This window comes from Boleophthalmus pectinirostris, unplaced genomic scaffold (genome assembly GCF_026225935.1).
Source record: "Boleophthalmus pectinirostris isolate CB_2022bp ecotype Guang Dong unplaced genomic scaffold, ASM2622593v1 HiC_scaffold_338, whole genome shotgun sequence".
Taxonomy (NCBI): Eukaryota; Metazoa; Chordata; class Actinopteri; order Gobiiformes; family Gobiidae; genus Boleophthalmus; species Boleophthalmus pectinirostris.
The window spans coordinates 399-22468 of record NW_026571320.1 but is presented as its reverse complement, the minus strand read 5'-3'; the positions used below and the strand labels follow the sequence as shown (position 1 = coordinate 22468).

The following is a 22070-nucleotide window of genomic DNA, read 5'->3' as shown; positions in this document are numbered from 1 at the left end:
GCGCACCCCACCCCCTAACCCACTTACTCCTCCTGTCTCCACACCCCTCCCACTCCCTCTCTCTCTTTCTCTCTCTCACCCGAGCTGCTGATACTTCCCCATGGCAGCCAGACGCACAATTGGTCTTCATAGTTTTCAATGCTTTTCCATGCTTTCTTTTGATAATTTTTGAATCAAAACCGCCCAATATTTTAAATATTTGGTTCAAATAGAATACAGTTTCATATGACTAAGGATGTGAATCACTCATCTCATTGTGACATCTCATGACTCACTATGTATGTATAATTTCACAACAAAAGAAAATGTATTTATTCCTCTTCTTGACAATTTGCCTAAAACATTTTAACTTAAAGAAACCATTCAAATACAAACTCTCTTCACATTATAATGTTGAAAATGATATCATCACCGTGTCTCATATCTGAAATCTGCCTAACTATCATCTTTACCTTCTTGTGTAAAATCATCTAAGTGGTTTCTGTCATAACCCAATCCATTTTTGGGACTGAGTCTTCTATTTTTTGACCTGCAAGGCTGAATTCTCACATATAATTCTACTTTTTCTAAACTGTTATTTCATTGCACACAACTATTGAGTATACCAAAATAACATCAATGCTACGTTTTTTTCACCCATAAAGGTCACAGACAGAAAGTAGAGTACATAGCAGATTGTATCTAGCTTTTAGAGTTGGCATCATTTATAAATCATTGTACATTGATTAGCCCAGATCTCTGGTCCAATCAGCCGTCCTTGTATATTACACCTATTCGCCATTTTCCTTTTCCCCATCTCCTTCCCCCAATCCTGCTTCCCTCTCTTTCCACTCTCCTCTGTGGCCTTATCTTATGAATATCGGTAGCACACTGGGTGAAAAATTGATCCTCCCTGGCTGTCTGTGGACGCTGCCACAGTGTATTAGCCCATGTGGTAGTAGTGTATGTGTGTGTGTGATGTGAGAGGGAGAGAGAGAGAGAGAGAGAGAGACAGAGAGAGAAAGAGGGGAGGGGGTGAGGTAGGTCCTATTTGCATATCATCAAAGTAGGGGATGGGAGTGTAATGAGGAGAGAATATGTGAGTGAGTGTGTGTGTGTGTGTGTGTGTGTGTGTATTAGGAGTGGTGTTGATTTGGGGTTGGGTGTGTGTGAAACAGGAGAACCTATAGGCAACAGAAGGTGAGATGGACTGGGCTATAGGTGGGGAGAGGGCACAGACGCACAGGCAGACAGGCAGAAATACGTTATCTATAGCCATGCATTACACATCAAGTATGTCCTCACCTATTGGTCCCTATATTGAACTTTGGATTATGTAAGCAGCAAATGGAGAAATGAACAGAATTAGAAAAAAACATCTAGAAATGTGCCAGTTTGGAAGAATTATGAACTTAAAATGTAGTGCCTAAAAAGGAGATAGATACACTGACATTTCCCATTGTGGGACAAATAAAGGTTTTCTTATTAGTGCTATAATTATTAGCCTCACTGTTTTCACAAAGACTACCAGACCTATTTGTAGTTTCTGCAAAATGGTTATGTTACTTTTGCAAAGCCAGCTAATAGCAGCTAAGTTTATTTTAAAACCTAGCTCCAAAGGAAACAGCTGCAATGGGTAGGCTTGGTATTTGTAAATAAATAATTTAAAGATCCCCTCAGCCTGCCTCTCTCCTATCCCCAGCTTCTGATTTAACAGGATTAATAATCGAGTTCCTAATGATCACAAAAACATAATATTAAATTGACAATTTATTTAACTTAAAATTGTCAAACTAGTCAAATATTTTAAAGAAAGGCGATTCATATGCTGTTTCAGTCTATGCCCTACTCTCCAAAAGAAAACGAGCAAAATGAATACAACTACAAACGCCTGTTGGTTTCTGGTTTCGATTGGTCACGTCTAGAGAGATCCGACTGGAGCGCTGACGGTCTGTCACATTTCACGCTGACACCGAGCGAACACAAGGCGCACACACAACCATTCACATCCACTCACACAAGCAGGGCTCACAATATTATCGACACATCCAAGTCTGAGCACATCCGTAGAGAGCACGCTGAAGGTAAGGCTTTTGTATAAAAGTACTTCTATATGTCAGAAAATGAGGCCGGTTTTAGTGGAAAGCTAATAGGCGGATTCTTTCCGTAAGATTGTTTTAATTTTGCCCGTGGTTCGGTCTTTGTAATTTTAGGTTGACCACTTTTATCTTTCAACAGCGCGTTTTGCTCTTCTCTCTCTTTCCCACGGTGGAAAACAAAGTCGGTAGCGTCGAGTTCCTAATTTACACTCTACATATACTTTAAACTTAAAGATGACTTATTTTTCTAACCGAATAGTTTAAAGGGAACCGAGGCGTGGGTGGCTAAGCAATGGGCTTTCTCTCTCCAGAGGAGGAGGAGGGGTTGATCTTGCTTTCCAAGCTAGCGAACGACATTACGCAGAAGGACTAAACAAGTTTAATTCGTTTTTAAAGTGATTAAAGTAGCGATAAACTCTCGTAGACGACAACAACACTGCCCAGGAGATAATCAGGAGAGGAGCCGATGCTCTTGCATGGTGAGGAACCGTGTAATAGTGCTTTTACGCACTAATGTTAGCATGCCTCCGACGCTACTAGCCTCTAGCGAGCTACCGCTGCTCTGAACTTCTGTAGTTTTGGGGGGCAGACAGTTTCGTCTCGTAAAGTAGAATTATAACGCTTTCAAACAGCTCTCTGATTACTTTATTTTACCCTAAAGCGTGTTGTGTGTGTCTTTAGGTAGTTGCCAGACCAGTTTTTAGACCATGCTGTGTTTGGGTACGTTACTGGGGAGAAGTATCTCTCTCAAAGCACACGCGCTTGTCAAAATAAACAGTGTGTTTAGAGTCATGCGTTTGTGTCGATAGTTTTGTCTCGTCAATAGTTTAATCTTATCATCAGTCTTTTGCGTTGGGTTGGACTGTTCAACAGAAAACGCCTAGGGCTTCTTGGTGTCAGTGCTCACTCTTCAACTTTATTTCTGGACAGTGACAGAAAGCGTCTTCTGTTAGAGGAAACGAGAGGAAAACAGCAATAAGAAACAGAGGAAATCCCCCAAAAGGAAATGCCAATCGCAGCCGCTGGACAGCCCACGACTCAGGAGCCTCGCGTTTGCCCCCGGCTGCCCTCCACCCCAGAACCTGTCCCTAAAGGGGCTGATTTATTCGACGAGGCGGGGGCGGCGGAGTCTGCGGAGCGGACAGACTACGGGGGTGCAGAGGGCGGCTTTAGTTACAGCCACAGCGGTGCACGGAGCTTCATACACCCCGGATCCAGCAGCTCTCCGCCGCAGTCCCCGACCGCGTCCTCCTCCTCGTTTCTCTTCCACCCCCTTCACCCGCACCAAATGGCTATGGAGCCCCCAAGGACTCGATCGCGTTCTCGCTCCGGATATTACCAGCAGTACAGTGTGAATGGCAATGGGATTACCGGGAGTACGGTCATGGGATCCAACCACCACCATCAGCAAGTCCATCCGCAGCAGCTGCACCCGGCCGGCTGCGCACCACTTGGAGCCCACGGAAGCCAAACAGACCAGCACAGAGCCCCAGGAAGTAACTCCTCAGCCGGCATCCAGAGGCTCCCCTCAGTAAATGGCTCACACCGCATTTCAGCACCAGGTAACCCCCCTTTTGGACACATTATCTTAAATAATCTTTGAAAATTAATAAGAACTTTATTTCTTAAGATGAAAAATCTTAGTTATAACTCAGTAATGCAGTGTATTTATTTTAACATTGCCTACATTTTGAAACCATTTTATCAAAATTACTGGTCAGAATATAAGGAGAGATGCAATCTAAACGCGCACACTGTGTACACTATTGGTGCAGGTGAACAGCAGGTTGTGTGTGATGTTTACATGTATGGTAACTTTTTAATAATTGATGTAACCAGGTAACAAGTCCGACAGCAAGCATTAGGCAAAAATTAATGTTCATAGAGCTAAACAGGCTGCCTTGACAACAAAGTGGACGACTGAGTTTAAAAAAAGAAGGGTGTTGTTTTTTAACTACTCACTCTATGTTAACTGTATATTTCTAGTTTTTATGAGTAAAATAAATAAGAAAAATGAAGGAGAATTTGTCCCAGGGTGCATGTGGAGAGTACATGTGAGGGCAGTGTCATAGCCAGTGCAGTGGAGCCATGCACATAGAAACACCTCAGATAGAGTTTCACATTCAGGACCAAGAGAAAGCTTTTCTTTCACTAAAGGTACAGCAGGCTGTTCTGTCTGGCCTCATGTGGTTTGATTCAATTTTAGTTCCAGTTATTAGTGAAGATTAAAAATATACATGCAAAAAACATATTATTGCTGTTTGTCTGTGTCATACATGCTTAAGAAAGCATCAAATCCTTTTGGCAATTAAATGAACTGAACGACATATAGAATTTGCAGGTGTGTGTGCCTCAGTTTAGACAGGTATTACTGGTCTGAGAGAGAAACAAAGATCCAACAGCTGTGCACACACAGGCCAAAGCTGGTTTAGACTACAGTGCAAGATATAGTGCAGTCTATGGACAGGCCTTTTGGACTGGACTGGACTGTATGTGCAGAGAGATTATTGGACACTGGTGACCCATGACCCATGCTCCATCACAGTGGACCTGGTTATGTTGGGATATCACAGATCAATGTGCAGAATCGCTGTATTGTATGTCTATCTAAATGGATTTCGACCTAAGAGAAAGAGGTGCAAGCTGATGTTTAATGGACGCTCAAGTCATTGTGTATTTTAATTAAACCTGATTTTAAAAAATAAAATAAAATTATCCAAGATTTAAGTGGGAAGCTGTAAATACTTGAGTCAATTAGAAGCAAACATGGAAAGATGTCTGTGTTTCCTTTATCGCTATGAAGCTAACAGCTAGCAGCTTTGTTTTACAATGAGTAATAATTTGTCCTTAGTCAGGTGAAGCCTTGGGACTAATTTCTACTTGAATCTTCTTGAACAAGAGAAAGCAGCTGGCAGGCTGGACCCAGTCGAACACATAGCTTTTATTAGAGGCTCTTTTTGCAGAATGCGTGGTGCTCATTGGGTACAGTGAAAGACAAGGAGACCTCCTTGGTCTATTCTTCTATACTAGTCACCTGCGTTGAGCTTGAAAGCTTATGGTACTGTACTCTTTCATCTACCCCCTCTTCCCTCTTCTAGCCTTTCTGGGCTCTCTTCTCCTCCTGTTCTTTCATGGATGTATTAAACTCTACAATTGTGCTCCTGTTATGGAGGCTAACTGGCTGATACCAGGAAACACTAACCAATTTAAAAGGGGAAAAAAAGTTTTGAAAACAAGCGCCGAGCTGTAGAAGTGCTTGGGCAATGTGCCCACCAAATGCTCATGACTGCTGCCAAATAGCTTGAAGTCGCTAAAACATCCCCTGTAGTCAGTGCTATCCTATCTGTTATGACCCACCCCACTCGTCCCATCTAACACTAGCTCCCTTTAGGATCGGCCGACCCTCTGTGCTCCCCTTCAGTCCATTTGCTGCGGCCTCCTCCCTCCCATTTGTCTAATGGAGGGATCGTTTTAATGGATCGCCCAAAGCAGCAGAGGGCCAGCCACTCCTGCCTCTATACCTTTACCCTGCACTCCACAGCCATCCTCTCCATCCTTCTGTCTTTGACACAAGTGGAAACATGCTCTGTTTTTTAATTTCCCTTTGTCTTGTCACCCAGGCAACCCCCTCTGATTTGAAGGCAAGGTCCTTTGGTTGGATTGACCAAGTAGCAGGGGTTCCCCTTCTCTGTCACTTCAAATGAATGACAAAGCAGTCCATTTGGTCAGCAGGAAAGATGCTGGTGGCTCATGCACTTCAGAATGTATCTTTGGCCGCTCAATCTGTAAAACGGGAAGTAACAACGAATACACAGATATATCGTCTTTGATCTGAAGTTAAGAACTGGCATTTAAAACAAAGGAAAACCTTACCAGGTCTACTGACACCTTTTACGACCAAAAACTAATGAACATGTATATTTAACCCAGTAGCATTGTAGAGGGGGAAAGTACACTTCTATGGGGTATTAACTGCTAATTCATAACATATTTAGATCCATGTTACCCTTTACTGTTTGAAAATGCTATATTCATTGAAAACAATGTTCTAACATGTTTAATAAGCTTTGATTTTATTTTCTATCTCCCCCCTCTCTTTGCTCTCCACATTAAGTCCCTATCCCTTCAGACCGCTATCACATTACAGTCGCTAGATAAAATTAAAGATAAAATAAAATGGGACAAACAGTGGTTTGATATATTTTCAATTTTTTGGATCCTTTAAATTATTGAGAGTTCTTATCTGGAAGAGTACATGAATATTTCAGCACTATTTCCTATTGGCCCTCATTTTTACATGAAGAGCCTTGGGGTCTCTATGAAGGACCATGTTTTGGCTTTTAAAGGAAGCGCATAAGGAAAGGGTAAAAGAAGTATTGAATGTGAGTGACACCTGAGTATGATATGAGGGCAGAGGCGGCGTGCCTCACAGAGCAGGTATGCTGCAGCCTCAGGCGGGGAGCTGCTGTGAGCGAATGGGGCGAGGGCTGGGATTGGCTGGTGGCTGATTGAGGGAGAAGGAAAAGATTGAAGTTAAACCAGGGGGTGTGTCCTGTGCAAGGAAGTAACTACAAGCCAGGGCCTAGTGAATGCTAGCGAGGGACAGAGGGAGGGCTGGTGTTTGCCGTTACATGTCGGTCTCTCACTCTTAATATAGGAATGTTAACCAGATGCTCTACAGTTTAGTCAGTAGCTTAGAACCAGACTGACCTAGGCTGTTCAGTGTGTGGTAGAGCTGCAAGATGCAGTGCATGAGGTTTGATATAGAATAATTAAGTTTACTGAAATATGATTGCTCTTGTTGACCGGTTTTGAAATGTGAGTGTTATAATTTGCAAATTTATTTGCAGTCACATTAATTTTTTTTCATTTGTATTGGACCACTAATTGACTTGAATCCTACATTGGTACTAAAGCCCTTCTCACTGGTTTGAGGGTGATCATAGTCTGGATGGGACTGGTCTAACCACAGAACGAGAACCAGCCTGGTTAGACTGTCACTCTGGTATTTTAAGCTCCCGTTGATGTTCTGTTTCAACACTGTGAGCATCTGCAACTTCTTCTTGTCCTTTCAACACTGCTAAAGGCTCCAGCATTTTTGGTCTTATTGTATTTCTTGCACTGTACATATTGTCCAGTTTGTCTGTGTATGAGGCAAATTTTAGCATTTTACATTTTTATAATTTTATCTCTCTGAAATAAGAGAACACAGCACTTGCTCTTAGATGTAGATGTTATAAAGCTTGTTAAGTTTTTATTGTGAAGAAAAAAAATATTGGCAAAGATCTCGCCACATAAAATTATCATAATTTTTGCATTTCAAATGAGGCATAATTAGGGATTGCATTTAAGTCAGTCTCTCCAGTAAGAAACATGTCAACAACTTTGTCTGTTGGGTGTCTCTTGGTTTTGATTGGGCGCCATACTGTCAAGCACACTGGGTTGATTTTAATTTGTCACATCAACAACCTGTTCCAAGAATGAGCCTTAAAAACATGAAATGCATAACCAAGATGGATTCCTCTTTGGCAAAATCACATATTTTACAACCCACTTCAAAAAGCCTGTTTCTTACTTTAATTTGATTGATGAGCACTTGATTTATAACCAATATAGTCTGTACAACCTTGAATATTTCACTGAGGTAAAAAAGAAAACAATTCTCGAGGACAGCAAGAGCCATGTACTTTTAAAAGATTCTCAAAAAAATGATGTTGGACTGCCTTCCTAACACAATATCAAATGCATTCAAGTTGAACTTTATCCAAGCCTGAACTGCCGCCACAGGATACAGTTTGTGACCTCAATCTACACTTGATTAAATAAGTGATCAAGACACTATAAAAGTATAAGATGCAATTAACAACTCAAAAGAATGCCAACCAATTACCTGTATATTGCAAGTTAAAAGCATATGCAATCAAGAGGTATTGTAAAAAGCTGCCATTCTAAGGTATAGTCCCAGCGTGCATCGACCCTACATTCCACTTAAAGGAGCCGTATGTAAGATGTAAACAGAAGAAGTGGTGAGAAGAGAGGTGAGAGGATTAAATAGGTGGGGGAGGCTGGGGAGGTGTGAGGGCGCCGGGTAGCACGTGCGCTAGCCCCGTTTGAAGCCGCGCTAAGCAGGTAATCACCGGGCAGGCGTTCTACATTGTGCGCCTATTTTAAGCTAGCGCAGCAGCTCGTTACCCGGCGCTGCTCGGCGTTAAGGTGTGAAGTGTGCGCTGACATGTGTTCAGGGGGCGGGGTGACGCTAATGTTACGCATGCTCTACTGCAATTGTCTTCATGTTTGTTCCATGAGAGGTAAAAACCTGTAGACCTGCTGAAGTGATGTGCACATGTTGCGGTTTTAAGTTTATAATTGCAGAAACTATAAAACTGGAGAATCAAACTAACTTGGAAAACGTAGACTACGACATGGACACAATGGTATATTACGCTCATTTTGGTGCCAAGAGTGGAACCAAAAGGTCTTGTTCTATATTGTATTGTAGAAGGTCTGTTTATATCGTATTGTAACTTTTATAGTGACAAACTAGTTAAAGAATCATTTGTACCTTCTGTTTGGGTCTAAAACTGAATTCAATAATGCATTTTTTTACAATAGACTTGGCATTCATGGAGAATTAATGCTTTATTAATTAAACTTTAACTATATGTACAGTACAAGTATCACTGTTCCATTCAGATTGCCAGAGCTGGGAATAGATGTCAAAGTCTCCAGCAAGGATCCAGGTGTTTACCGCAACCTGGAGAGGACTAGTGCAGCCCAAATTTGGTTATTTCCCCCTAACTTATTCAAACAACCTAGCTAGAAAATATTTGTTTCCAGTGCTTATTGCCACTTGTAATTTGTATTTTCTATTGGTTGGTGTGGAGCTTTGCCTTTAAAAAGGGAAGTGTTCATATAAGGGAGATCTGGAGATGAGACAGAAGGAAGTGTGGATGCGGCGAGATAAAAGGGTGAGAATATATGGCGGACAGACAGGGCCGGCAGATAGGGAAATAGATCGGCGACTGGGAGAGAGAGAGAGAGAGAGAGAGAGAGAGAGACGAAGGGAGGGAGGGCTGGTGATGAAGTGATGGAGAGTGTGAGGAGGAGGAGGAGGGTGTGTGAGGAAGAGGGCGGAGGAAATGGATAGAAATAGCTGATGCACTCTGAGGCGTACAGAAAATCAATAGTAGTCAGGAGGGGAAGCCACTACCCCCACCTAGCTCCCTCTCTCCTTCTCTGCCTGCCCTTCACTCCTCTCTCTGGATCCATACTAGGCCTGCGCAAAACATGCCAAAATTATGTTGACTATGGAGTTTGCCGATAGAAGTTTAACATTCAAAAGTCAAAACTATTCATGCAAATGTTCAAAATGAGAACTACATGAAGATGATACATACAACCATTGAACTGTTGACACTTATTAAAAATGACCTTTTTATGCATTTTAAACTGATAACAGATCCTGGAGATCAACTGATATGCCCCCCCCATTCTAGTAGCCAGTACCTTTATTTAGAATTCAGAGTCCCTGGAGCTTTAAGGCCGATTGCAGATATGCAAAAAAGTAGGGATGCACCGATCCAGCCTTTTCAGATAGTTTACAGATACAGAAGATGGTTAAATTCTTACACAAGAGATCCCATTGAGTTATGCAACTGTTATTTTTCCTTCAAATAACTACTGAACAGCTTTGTATGAATAAAAGTTCAAACATTAGGAGATGTTCTAGGCCAAAACCCCAATCAGTATATCTGCTTAAGTGATATCATGGAACCATATCTGTGCATCCCTACTCTATATAAAAAGAAGTATATTTGTGACATTGGTATACAAATTCAAAACATCCTTAAACAATAGCCTGTAAATGTATCCAGACCTGATAAACTAAACCTGTATTGGTACAGTTCATTTTAGAGCAAAGACTATTCATTCTTATTCCATCTCTTCACTGCTCTTCACCTGCTCACCTGTGCGTCAACACTACCTTCTTGTGCGTGCTTTGTGGTTCTTCAGCACATTCACACTTTTGACCACCCTCACAAGCCCCTCCCATAATATGCCTCTTCAGTCAACCATATTTTGGAGCATTTCTGTCTCTTTCATCTTTATAGAATCATTTTGACCCTTTTCAAATCAAATTGAGATATTTAATAATGTTAAAACTGTGCATTGCCATTTTCTTCCTCTTGTACACATTTGCTATGGTGACAGATCTCCTCCCACTCTATAAAAGTGATGTGCAATGTCCACAGAGCATAGAAAGTGTCTATTTTAAGGACTGTGTTGTGACTTTCATTGGCTGCTTGTTGATGGTTTACGAAGGGTAAAGTTATGTTCAGACAATTAAGGAAGTGTGAAAATTGTCAATAGAACATTATAAAATCATATAGCCGTAAAGGAGAAAATGATGCATTGAATAGTGTTTCTGACAAATAGTTTTAAACAGATTAGTAAATCATACATTGGTTTGTCCAAGTATCAATGGAAATGGTTTTAATAAGATTTCCTGTGGCTTAGGAGAACTGGGCTTGTCATGATAATAACTATATTGACTCATTCTTGAGTAAATGACTGATGGAACAGTATTTTTGATAGATTACATACCTTATATTTTCTTGCAGAACTTAAATTTCAAATTTTTTGTTTCACATTAACATTTAAGGTGTTGATTGTTGAGTAATAAAACATCTCATAGTGTTTCGTTCTGCTATTTGGGGTTAATTTATCATTGGCATAAAGAGGTCTTTAATATTATAATTTATATGGATATGATCTTAAAATATACTGCTGTTTAAGTTTGGACAGCTTGACTAATTACTCTTTGACCAATGCCTAATTGTAACCAGTTTAATCAATAGCACAATTCCTTTCGTAGAATTCTTTATACAACAATAAAAGTACATGGCTCACTTTGGACTTTTTTTTTGTATGAACACCGCCTCAGTGGAGGTGTGAGCTGTACTTTGCACCTATCACAAACAAGCAGACTCCTTGCTGTGTGGAAAAGCAGACAAAAATGCATTAACATATTTCAAATTTCAAACTATTCATTAAGCCCTCCGTATAAGCCCTTTGGAAATTAACCTTTGGGGAGAAAAAAAAAAGAAAAAGACAGTGTTCACATGCATTAAAATTCCTTCTGCAGTCTGTCCTATTCAGTGAGTCTTGAGAGGCCCTGAGCGCAGAAACCAAGCCTGGCTGAGTGCAGTGTGTGTCAGGCCCACAGTGGACATGATGTCACCTAAACCTGTTCAGTAGCTTCTGTGTCATGCTCCATAGAGTCACTGGCGCTCAATGACTGCGCTCTGACTCAATTTACCGCACTCTGACAATGTACAAGCAGAGCCCATATTCAGACAGCGGCTCGGGTTTTGCCCATTGTGATCAGTGAATGAAAGCTGTACAGAGGAGCGCAGTGGAGCCGGCCAGTCTCATGAATGCTTCAGCACTATTTCTTCCAACATCGTTTTGGTAAAAATAGCCTCTTAGCTAGTTTGTACTCCGCTAATATAAGCTTTACTCACCTCAGCCTTTTCAGTCAGCTTCTTGTGGCTGTTCTGAGGCTTGGAGAGAAAGTGCCTTTTTAAGGAAAATGATAAATTCAGTTGCAAAAACCTCTCTCTTATCTCTTATTCTTTCACCTGCCTCTTTCTTTGTTGTCAATCAGGGCTATTCTTCAAAGCGAAGGCAGTGAGCAGGAAAAATCCCACAAATAAACAACCATGAGGCGAAGAAACACTTTTCTCAACCCTTTCTGCATCTGTTTGCTTTGACTTTTGCTTTCTTCCTCTCCCTTGTATGGTTAAGGTGTCTGGTGCGCCCTTGGGAGCGCTTACCCTTGCCGCGCGCACCACTGCCACCATCTGCGGCGAGAATGTCCCCTGCTAAAGACTGGGCTCATGACAAAGGCAAAAACAAAAGCCAGAATAAATAGAGAAGACAATAAAAAGATGAAAGGATTGTGGGGAAAACAAAAGAGTAAAAGTCTTAACCACGATGCAAGCAGCGGTATCATCAGAGAGCCCCTCTAATCCAGGATTACTGTGTTGATTTTGTGCGTGTGTGTGTGTGTGTGTGTGTACCTACTACTGTCTCTGATCTGCTGCAAGGCTATACCATATGTGTTTGAGGCTCTCCAGTCAGTAGACCTTCACAAACATGTTGTCATTGTTTCATGCTGCTGTATGCAATCCGAAACAACAAAAGGATTAAATGTTCTCTATGCAGATAAACAAGGGACTCATCAGATTGTTTGCTATCAATTTTGGTAAATTGTCTAGAATGTTTTGTAAAATTGTATTTAATCTACAACAAGGACTTGCCATATTGTCACTTGAAGCTTTTCTGTCTTACTGATACTCAATGTAGGATAATTGGTACCAGTGCTTCATTTTGCTTAGGTTTTGTCTATTGCAGATAGCGGGGGTAGATCTGCTCCCATCGGTTAGTAAGCAGCAATCTCCTAACTCGTATTTCTCTTCTGGGTTGGGTCGCTGGGTTCAAATGAGTTATGTACAGAATGCCAGCCACATCTTTGTCAATCTACCTTATGGCAAGTGAGGCTTTTAAAGTAACTTAGTGTGGCTGAACAATGAATAATTACTAGAAATCAGTGAATCATGAGAATGAAATGAAATTCTTAACAATGCATTGGCCTAAATATATACTTTACTGCAATGGTCATATCATAGCAATAAGTCTTTTTCTTCTTTTTCTTGTGTCTAGGAGCTGCTGGCGGGTCGTACCACTGCCACCCCGACCATGCGTATGGAGAAGAAAGTGATAAGGTAAGTGCACACACCCATGAAAACCATTCTCACAAGTCTCACGAGGAGCAAATTTGTGCTGGTCTTAACTTTACAACGTGAAACATTACAGTTATTATCACCTTAAATTACAAAGGAAAGGGATGATTTGTTAACGGTGACAGGGAGACAGGATGCTCGGGGTAGGTGTTGGAGAAAACTGGGAGGAAGAGAGAGGCGTAGGAGCGGCGAAGGCGAGGCTTAAACTGGGAGGGGGTATTGCTAATGATTCCACCTCCAGCTGTGGGACTTGGTTGGACTGAGAGAGGAGGAAAGGAGGTGAGGAGGGAGGGAAGGAAGGGAGGAACAGTGGCACAGGAAACAAAATGGGCTTTGAAAATTGTTGATGGAAAAAGAAAATCTGTGGGGGAGGGAGAGGGTGTTTTAGTGGAAGCATGTCTGCAAATATTAATGAATTTGTAAAAGCAAATGGCCATACATTCAACTGAGTGCAAAGCTGAGAGCTGGTTAGGGCCTGTTTTGTGTGTGGTAAGCAGTGCAGTTGAAACTTGTGTGCTCAAGAAGAAAGTAAGATTAAAAATAAATTCTACTGAAAATATCAAAAGAATTTATTTGAGTATCAGTTAAATATAAATCTGGTGGACAAACTCTTCAACAGCCAATCATTTGATCTGTTTATTTTATTTAATCAAAACCAAGTATTCCTTTTTAATGGCTTACCTCATAAGTTTGTTAAGAGCAAATCAACATTATTTAATCAGACTATTAATCAGATTTGTTTATTTCAATGACACATGTGAAAGAAGGAGCTGATTGGTCATCCATCATTTCAAACAAAATCAAATGTCTCTCATTGATTCTGCACAAATCCTGTGATCCGACGGTGATCCTTCACATCTTAAAGTATTGAGAAAGTGTATATTCTACAGCCCAGGCAAACAAATTCTTATAATCTTGATAAAATAATCAGTCGACTAATGAAAACATAGACCCCATCGATCAATTAATCAACTAAACGACTAAAGCGCTACAGCCTTCATTTTCAGTACGTGTGAATCATGCATTGACTCTTATGATTTTGCTTAGTCACAAATTCATATGATCCCATTTTTACTTAGGAGTGCAGTACATCCTCAGAGCTCTGGCCTCCCTTTATTCCAGTTCTGGGAAGCCACAACAGCTGGTGACCACACACTCTCTCTGTGGACGCATGCACATATCCCAAATGTTGTGAAATAGGACGTGGTAGTGGCAGGGTGTGTCGGGAATATCTGTCCAGTGCACTGTGTCTGCGGAGGGGGACCGAAAGGGAGAGTGTGTGGGCTCTGCACAATGTAATATTCAGTCATGGTGGACCGCTTCACTCTGTTTCCGGGAGTCACTCTTTGTATCCATTTGTCCCCAGCCTGTGCTTTTGACTGTGTATTTAGGCTTTAATGGAAACAACCAGTATTTTAACACAAGCTGACTGTTAAAACATGCATGTAGCAGCACAGCACGAAACAAAACGTCTTCTGAAGGCATTTTATCTGAGAAATCTCAACATTGGCAGACACTGACAAAAATGAATCTCTATTTTTTGAGTATATGAGGATATTCAGAAGATATGCACTCCTACAGACATGTGGTAAAATATGCATTCTAAAAAGTAGTTCAGGGTGAGGTTTAAGTATCAGGCAAATGTGAAATCACTTGCTTTACCCTTGTTTTGAAGTTTGCATTAAGTCTGTTCCAATTATTTTTTTCTTCAGTGCATTTTGTAGCATTTTGATATCTTTTTTATGAACAATAAATTGCGTACTTGGTTATAGCAAAATATGACCCACTTCTATTGGCCATATAAATGTTTTATTTTACCTTTATTTATTTTTGCCAACATTTGTAAATTCAGCAACTCACATGTAAATTACAAATCTGTTCATATGGGGTCTCAACCCAATGTGTCAATTCTAGGCCTAGAAAAATGTAGCGGACTGGTTTAGGAAGAAGCAGATTAGAGAAATTAGAGATTTGCCCCAACTGAAAAATTAAGAATTTGGTTATATCACGATCATGATTTTTATAAAGGTGCTACAGTGTGTAAACATACTACTCTCAAAATTGTTATGCCTATAGTTATCATTACAGTGCCATAATATAACATAGACATAACATATTGAACAAAAAGAAATAGACCAAATAACTGGGGAAAGAGTTGCACACAAGAAGAAGAAAGTGTATAGCTTGGGGAAACATGCGCACACACACGGTTCTTTGTCTGGCACTGCTCCCTCCCACTGACACGGGTAGACAGCCCCATCAAACTTTCATACTAATGGCCAATGGGCTTTGCGTCCCTGGACAAACTGTGTCTACCTACGGCATGTGTCCTGTCCAGGAACCTCTCGTCGTGTCCCTTCAGATTTGAGCCAAGGGTCTAGGACGGGACCAAAGAGGAAGAGGGGTCCTGCGAAGAGTCTGAGCTTATCTGTTAGCTGGGATGGGGGGAGGGGGAGGAGCATGCTGGATTGGGAGGGGGTGTGGCGGAGGGGGGGTATGTCATCCCGTGATGGGAGAGTCTGGCTTGGATATGAAAATGGGCACAGTAGATGTCCCTAGGGGTTTGGGGTTTGTTGGTATGGTGGTAGTGAGGTGTCAAGGCAGGGTGGGGAATGGGGCGGGTCTACAGCCTTATAGACAGTGGGGGTGGGGTGTATGGTAGTGCCCCAAGAATGGGCATGTAGCTTGTAAAACTGAATTGTTTAAGGGTGTTTTTTATGTTACTCATATACTCTTATGTGTGTACATTTGGATTTAATTGGGCAATATTTGTAATAACAATGACACATAAAATTGAGACATCATGTTCATTGTTAAGACACTGAAAGATGAAATAGAATTTTGGTACATTGCTCACTCTATTTTTCTTGTGTGTACGCCCTGCATGGTATAATACAAATACTTACTCTTAACATTTGCTCTAGTTGACTTCATCGACTCTTTTCTTTCATGGCTTCTGTTGCAACAACTTATCAGTACTATCTGTGCATGTAGCTGGTCATAATGTAATATAATATGTAATGTAATTTCATGTTTTCCTCACATAGGTTTTCTAGACTTGAACGTGGGCCAGTTTTTTTTTTTTTAAAGAGTAAGGTGAAATCTTGGTAGTTCATGACGCTACATACCCCCCCGAGTGTAGCTTCTGAAAGTTTGGGAGGTATTGTTCTTTATAGGCTGTAGACTCAAACAGTGGCAGCTGCCCATGTGTGAATGTGCGCATGTCTGCAGGCGTTTCCATACGTGTGTGTGTTTCGGCAGCCTGCTCTCCAGCTGTTTCCTGTTAGCTATCACGCTGCTCTCAAGGTTGCTGAGCTGTGTGGATGTGTGTGTTAAAAGTCACAGCCGCTGAGTCATTTTTATCACACTTTAACAACGTGTCTCTCCCACGAAGAGTGCTGGTGAGAGCCGGGATCAAGTCAGTCTGAAGGGAAAAGTGTTGAACTGTTTGGAAGTCTGTGTGCGCCTCAGAGGGCCCTGTTTCTTCAGAGCACATTTGGGCCTAAGACAGTGACTAAGAGCTGACACACAACATGTGTGCTCATGCCTAGTGCCAAGTGTGAGAGTCACTCCTCTGACAGTAAGTCGAGTGAGTCACTGCGTCAATAGGATTAAACATAGTTGGTTTATGATCTCTTCACTAATATGAGGCAATGCCAACCAGGCTCCTGTTTGCACTATATTGTGCATTCAAACATTTAGGGTGTGTGTGTGAGTCAAACGGCCTGTGAGAGCTTGTCTAGTGTTTACATTTCCTCTCTCCAAGAGGAAGTGACTTTGACCCTGAGGCCCTGCTGGTGTAATACGCTCTTTTTCACACTCCAGATCATACAGGAAATACCATGACTCACAAAGGAGCTTAGTGTCTATGGAGAAGTATAGATTGTTGGCCAGAGAATATGTAAAGCATGAACAAACTGATATATATGATGCGACTACTATGGGTCACTAACCACAGTCCCCTCTTATTTCCCCCTTTCTCCATCATGAAGAGTGAGGAAAGCCCCAGTCCGAAGCGCCAGAGGCTGTCCAGCCAGTCTGTCCTGGAGCAGCTCACCTCCTCTGCCCCACCACCATCCACCCCATCACCCCCCATTCGCCCCTGGGAGTCAGGACCTGCCAACCGCCGACCACCTCATCCCCATACCCACTACCACCAGGAGCGATGCCTCACCCCAGCGCGGCTCAGACGCAGGTGAATGGCTCTCCTAATTTATAAGTAACCTTAAGCGTTGAATCATTGTAAAATATACTAATAATTTCCCTCTCTCTCCAGCCCACCAGCGAGGCGCCAGCGTGGCCGTCTCTCCAGACCGTCTCGTCATGTGCCTCCTCATCACCACCCCACCACACCAGGGCCCGTCAGGCTATCCTCTGACCTCCAGGACGAGAACTACCACATCCCTCACCTCCCCACACACCAGACATACCCTGCACATGCCCCTAGTGCCTATGGCCAGACCCCCTCTGCTGGGCCAGCGCCTGGGTCAGAGGAGCCTCGAGCCTTCCACCCCCCTGCCCTGTCCCCTCGACTGTTACACCCGGCTGCACACCACCACCACCACCATAATCAGCAGCAGCATCATGCCACACAGCAGCAAGGAGCCATGCTTATGGACCTACACGAACAAGTGAGTGCACATTGTGTAGAAAACATTACATCAGTTATTATCATGGTGGATGATGTAATCATAATAATTAAAGCAGACATGGGCAGCAGAGGAATAACCCTGATGTGTTGTGTAGCTCCAGCAGGGCAGTGTCCCCGTCTCGTATACAGTGACCCCGGTGCCTCCTCATGGGCTGGCGGCGCCTCTGTGCAGTGGGCAGCACCTCCCCCCCTGCCTGCTCCTCTCAACAGCAGGTCCCTGCCTGCAGCACAGTGGTCTTCAGCACTGGACAGCATTACCACCCGGTGAGAGGAACACTGCAGTGTGCTATCTGTTCTTGTGTGTGGGCTTGGTAGTAAAAGTACACTTTGTACGGCACATTTTCTCCTACGACTTGTCAAGGAAAGCCAAAGTGCCTAGTGAACAATAACAAAGTAGAAAATGCTACTGCTTACATGAGATTGAATATTCTTTCCATGATCTTGAATGCCACCTTGTGGAACTGTAGTTCAATTACAATAACAGTGAACCTTTTCAAAACAATATAATTAAACCTATTGTTTCTCTCCCCCTCCCACCAGATGCTTCAGACATGTTCAATGCAGCATCTCCCAGTGCCCTATGCTTTCCCCTCTCTGTTGTCCAGTGACCCTCAGTTTCTGCTGCCCCCTCCCCCTCACCTTGCCCACCATCCTCCACACATTCACGCCCCAGGACAGTTCCTGCCTTTCCAGACACAGCAACCACGATCGGTATGTCATCACTTTAGTCAATAACACATTTTTTTCAAAAATTAATTTTTTTGTTTCAACAATTTTCAGTGCCCTCTCTAATATGTCTTTTTCTCTTTAGCCTTTACAAAGAATTGAAAATGAGGTGGAGCTCCTGGGAGAGCAGCTGTCTGTTGGTGGAGGCTTTAGCTTCAGTCACCATCGACATCACCACCACCACCAGCCCCCCTCCGCCCTGCCCCCCTCTACCCCACTGCAGTTCCTGTCCCACCATGATCCGCTATCACAGGAGCTCTTTACAATGGTCAGTAGATCAGTTTAGGTGGTGGTCTTTTGATCATTTTGCTCTGACTAAATTATTAACTATCTCAAAATATGCTAATTTTTAAATTCTCATATTCCACAGCCCTATCCTCACTTCATGCCTCGAAGAATAGCAAGTCGTCGGTACCGCTCTCAACAAACTGTACCTCCATCACCGTACCACCCTAGCTTCCTGCCTTATTTCTTGTAAGTAACTTCAAGAATCTTTTCATTTTTACCTGTATATTTATCTGTTGGAGTGTTTTCTTTATTAATTTGTTTATCACATTTTTCTAATTTCAGGTCTATGCTTCCTGTGCCCCCAAATGTAGCCCCCGCTATAAGTTTGGAGCTGGATGTGGAGGATGGGGAGGTCGAAAACTATGAGGTATTATTTGTACATTTGTATTAATATTAGTAGCCTATGCGTCTCGAAGTAAATAAATAAAAACACATATAGAAATAAAAACCTTTATTACCATCAATGAACAAAAATAATCATTTAGTAATTATAATTTAGTTTGAGCAATTTTGATCTATTGTCCAATAAAAATTGAAATTCTTTTGTGACTAAATATACTTAATTAATATCTCATTTAATATAATATATCTAAATAAAAGCTATTTTTTAGTTAATTTTCTTTGGTCTCCATTTCAGGCCTTGTTGAATCTTGCTGAGCGTCTTGGAGAGGCCAAACCTCGAGGTCTAACAAAGGCAGACATAGAACAGCTGCCGTCATACAGGTTTAACCCCAACAACCACCAGTCTGAACAAACAATGTACGTACTTTGTTTTCTCAAATGTATGCTCAGTGAAATTATGTTGACTTGAACTGACTGAAATTCTGCTTTGTGTTACAGGTGTGTGGTGTGCATGTGTGACTTCGAATCACGCCAGCTCCTGAGGGTTTTGCCTTGTAACCACGAGTTTCATGCAAAGTGTGTGGACAAGTGGCTTAAGGTGAGGGATCCATAGTCAGTACTTTACATTCAGTTTCCAGTAGCATAAGATATATTGTAGTTACAACAGTAGTTTATGCTTGTCTTTTACTAAAATTTTAATTCTTTGATTTTCTGACTTTCTGTTGGTTAAATCAACAATTTTTGTGAGGTCTGACTGCAAGGCAACTGCAGTTGTAGTTTTGCAGTAATAACAGTTGCACTAGCAGTGGTAATATTTGTAGTTCTAGTTTGTAGTACCGTTTCAGTTTACTACGTTCCTTACTATTCCAGTTCCTATAAATATAAAAGTTTTTCTTTGATTTCAGGCTAATCGGACCTGTCCTATTTGCCGAGCGGATGCCTCTGAAGTCCAGCGGGATTCGGAGTAACCTCGTATCCCACCGTTTCTATAACCTAAACTCCAATGTGGATGCACAAACCAATCAGTGAACTGTATTTTTATGCTAACCTATGGAGTGAACTTCTCCTACTTTCCGTGGACCAGTGCTTCTGAATCCCAAACACCAGACTCCAAACTGTTATTCCGGGACCGGTTTTTGGGGAATCTTCTACTGACTGTGCTCATTTTAGGCCTTTGAACTGTCGCCCTGTTACTCTGCCTTCTGCTACAAATGGCCTTGAAACACTCTCACCGCCGCAGTGTCATGTGTTGGTGGATATTTAAAGTTGTATTTTTTAACTAATTAAAAGCTCTTTTAAGATGATGTAACTTCCTCAGTCTGTTACCGTATGGACAGGAAAAGATTTTTGAAAGCTTATTGTATAGTTGTACTAACACCCCAGAGGGAGGATTGACAGTCCAAAGATTATGAATTTTTATAACTAAGATACCTTTATTGTTATTAATCTGGTTGTTAATACAGTGAGAATTGTCATAACAAACAGAAACTGTCCTTTTTACTAAACATTAAAATTTGAATTTTGAATCGAACTTTCCTGTGTTTTTTTGTTCTCTTTTTCAAAGTTTAACATAGTACAGAGATGCGTGATTAAAATATTTGAAATGTGTATAAATATAATATAAGTTACATTTGCAGTGATTATATATTTTACATATATCCTCTTGACTGATGCAAATTGAATATTCAATCCCATTGGGATATTTCTTTTAACATGTCTTAAAATATGACGTAAAAGCCAACTTTACCTTATCTTGCATTCTTAGCAAACTCACTTATAGAATATTGCTATCATTTAAACAGTTGCTTTCTCAGTACATTTAAGTTCAAGATCAAGTATTTCAGGATTTGTTGGGGTCAACGCTCAGTACCTTGATGCTAACATTCACTGAGGTGTTTGTCAGCATCTCTCTCAGCACAAAGCAGGCTCCTTATAGTAAGTGTCAGGATGGTTCTCTAACATGAGCTGTATTATACAGACGCTATAAATAAAAGGTGTTAGAAAAGGTCAGCTTGAAACCTGCTGTGTCTTACAGAAGAAATGCCTTTAAAATCACTTGTGAATGGCTGTATCATGTCACTCTTATTAGGATTTAATATTTTATAAGATATATTGGTGAAAAGCCCAAGTATTCAATACTGTAATGTGTCTTTTAGACCAACTTCCACTTTGTGACTGTAAAGTCAAGAAAGTTTAGTAGCATTGTTTCTATTGTCCAGCCCTCAAGAGCTATGACCTCAGTTCTTTTTCACTGTTACTAATTTTATTTTTTACTTCTTGTTAATTTCTTTATTGACTGATTCAGCAATATTTCAGTTCAAGTTCAAGTGAGATGAGTCAACTCTGACTTTCAATGGACGCTGTGTCCAGTCCAAACGGACAAAAAAACATAGTCAAGTCACCACTGACCACTTAAGGCAATGTGAAACATATAGCATTGATAAAAAAAAATAAAAATAAAAATAAAAGATGGTTATGGTTATGATTAGGCCTGTGAGGAACAAAAACCAACTGCAACTGTACAAGTTCATACCTCTGCCTCATCTGCAAACATTTGGATAATGCAGTACATGCGGATGTATACTTTTCCTCTAGGTGGCACTATAACTATGCCTCCTAATACTGTATTACCAAATCAATACTAACTTACTACTTCCAACAAACGTACGCAAGTTACAGCAGGCAAATACAAATACAAAAATGCTGTCTCCTTCTCAAAGTTCTATTACTTCAATCACAGGCACACTTTGTTTTCAACTGGCGCTCCAATTTTGAACATTTTACTTTTAAGTGCAGGTTACTCTTGGTCTTGTGCAGAGTAATGACGCCACCTTCTGGCACGGTAAAGCACACCATGATTTACAAACAAACAGCAAATACAAAAAACACACAAACAAAAATTTAAACAAACAGTGAAACAACAGTAAAACAAACAAACAAACACAGCATTTACATTAACGTTTGAAATGATTTGACAGCAATAGTAAGCCAAAATTCTCATTCACTATTTGGTTGAGTCCTGAACACTACCAGCTGAAGTGTGTTGCTTCAGGGGTAGAGTGTGAAAATACCTTGATGCATTAATTTATAAGAAAACAGATTATTTGAAACTGATCCAGGCCAGGATGTAGGAGCCAAGACGTGGGCGCTGTTTACACTGAGGCTCAGCTCTACTCTACC

At 41.3% G+C, this 22070-nt stretch overlaps 1 protein-coding gene across 1 annotated transcript; it reads left to right on the top strand.

Annotated features, from left to right (window-relative positions):
* Positions 1-1943: 1943 nt before the first annotated feature.
* LOC110175668 (E3 ubiquitin-protein ligase RNF38-like) lies at positions 1944-20421 on the top strand. The gene is given in 14 exon segments (XM_020941871.2): positions 1944-2063; positions 3009-3640; positions 12804-12865; positions 16876-17078; positions 17160-17514; positions 17630-17719; positions 17721-17798; positions 18075-18245; positions 18346-18528; positions 18631-18734; positions 18831-18915; positions 19186-19307; positions 19389-19488; positions 19796-20421. Coding segments are annotated over 13 exon segments (2172 nt in total). The 5' UTR covers positions 1944-2063; positions 3009-3084; the 3' UTR covers positions 19859-20421.
* The last annotated feature ends 1649 nt before the right edge of the window (positions 20422-22070 follow it).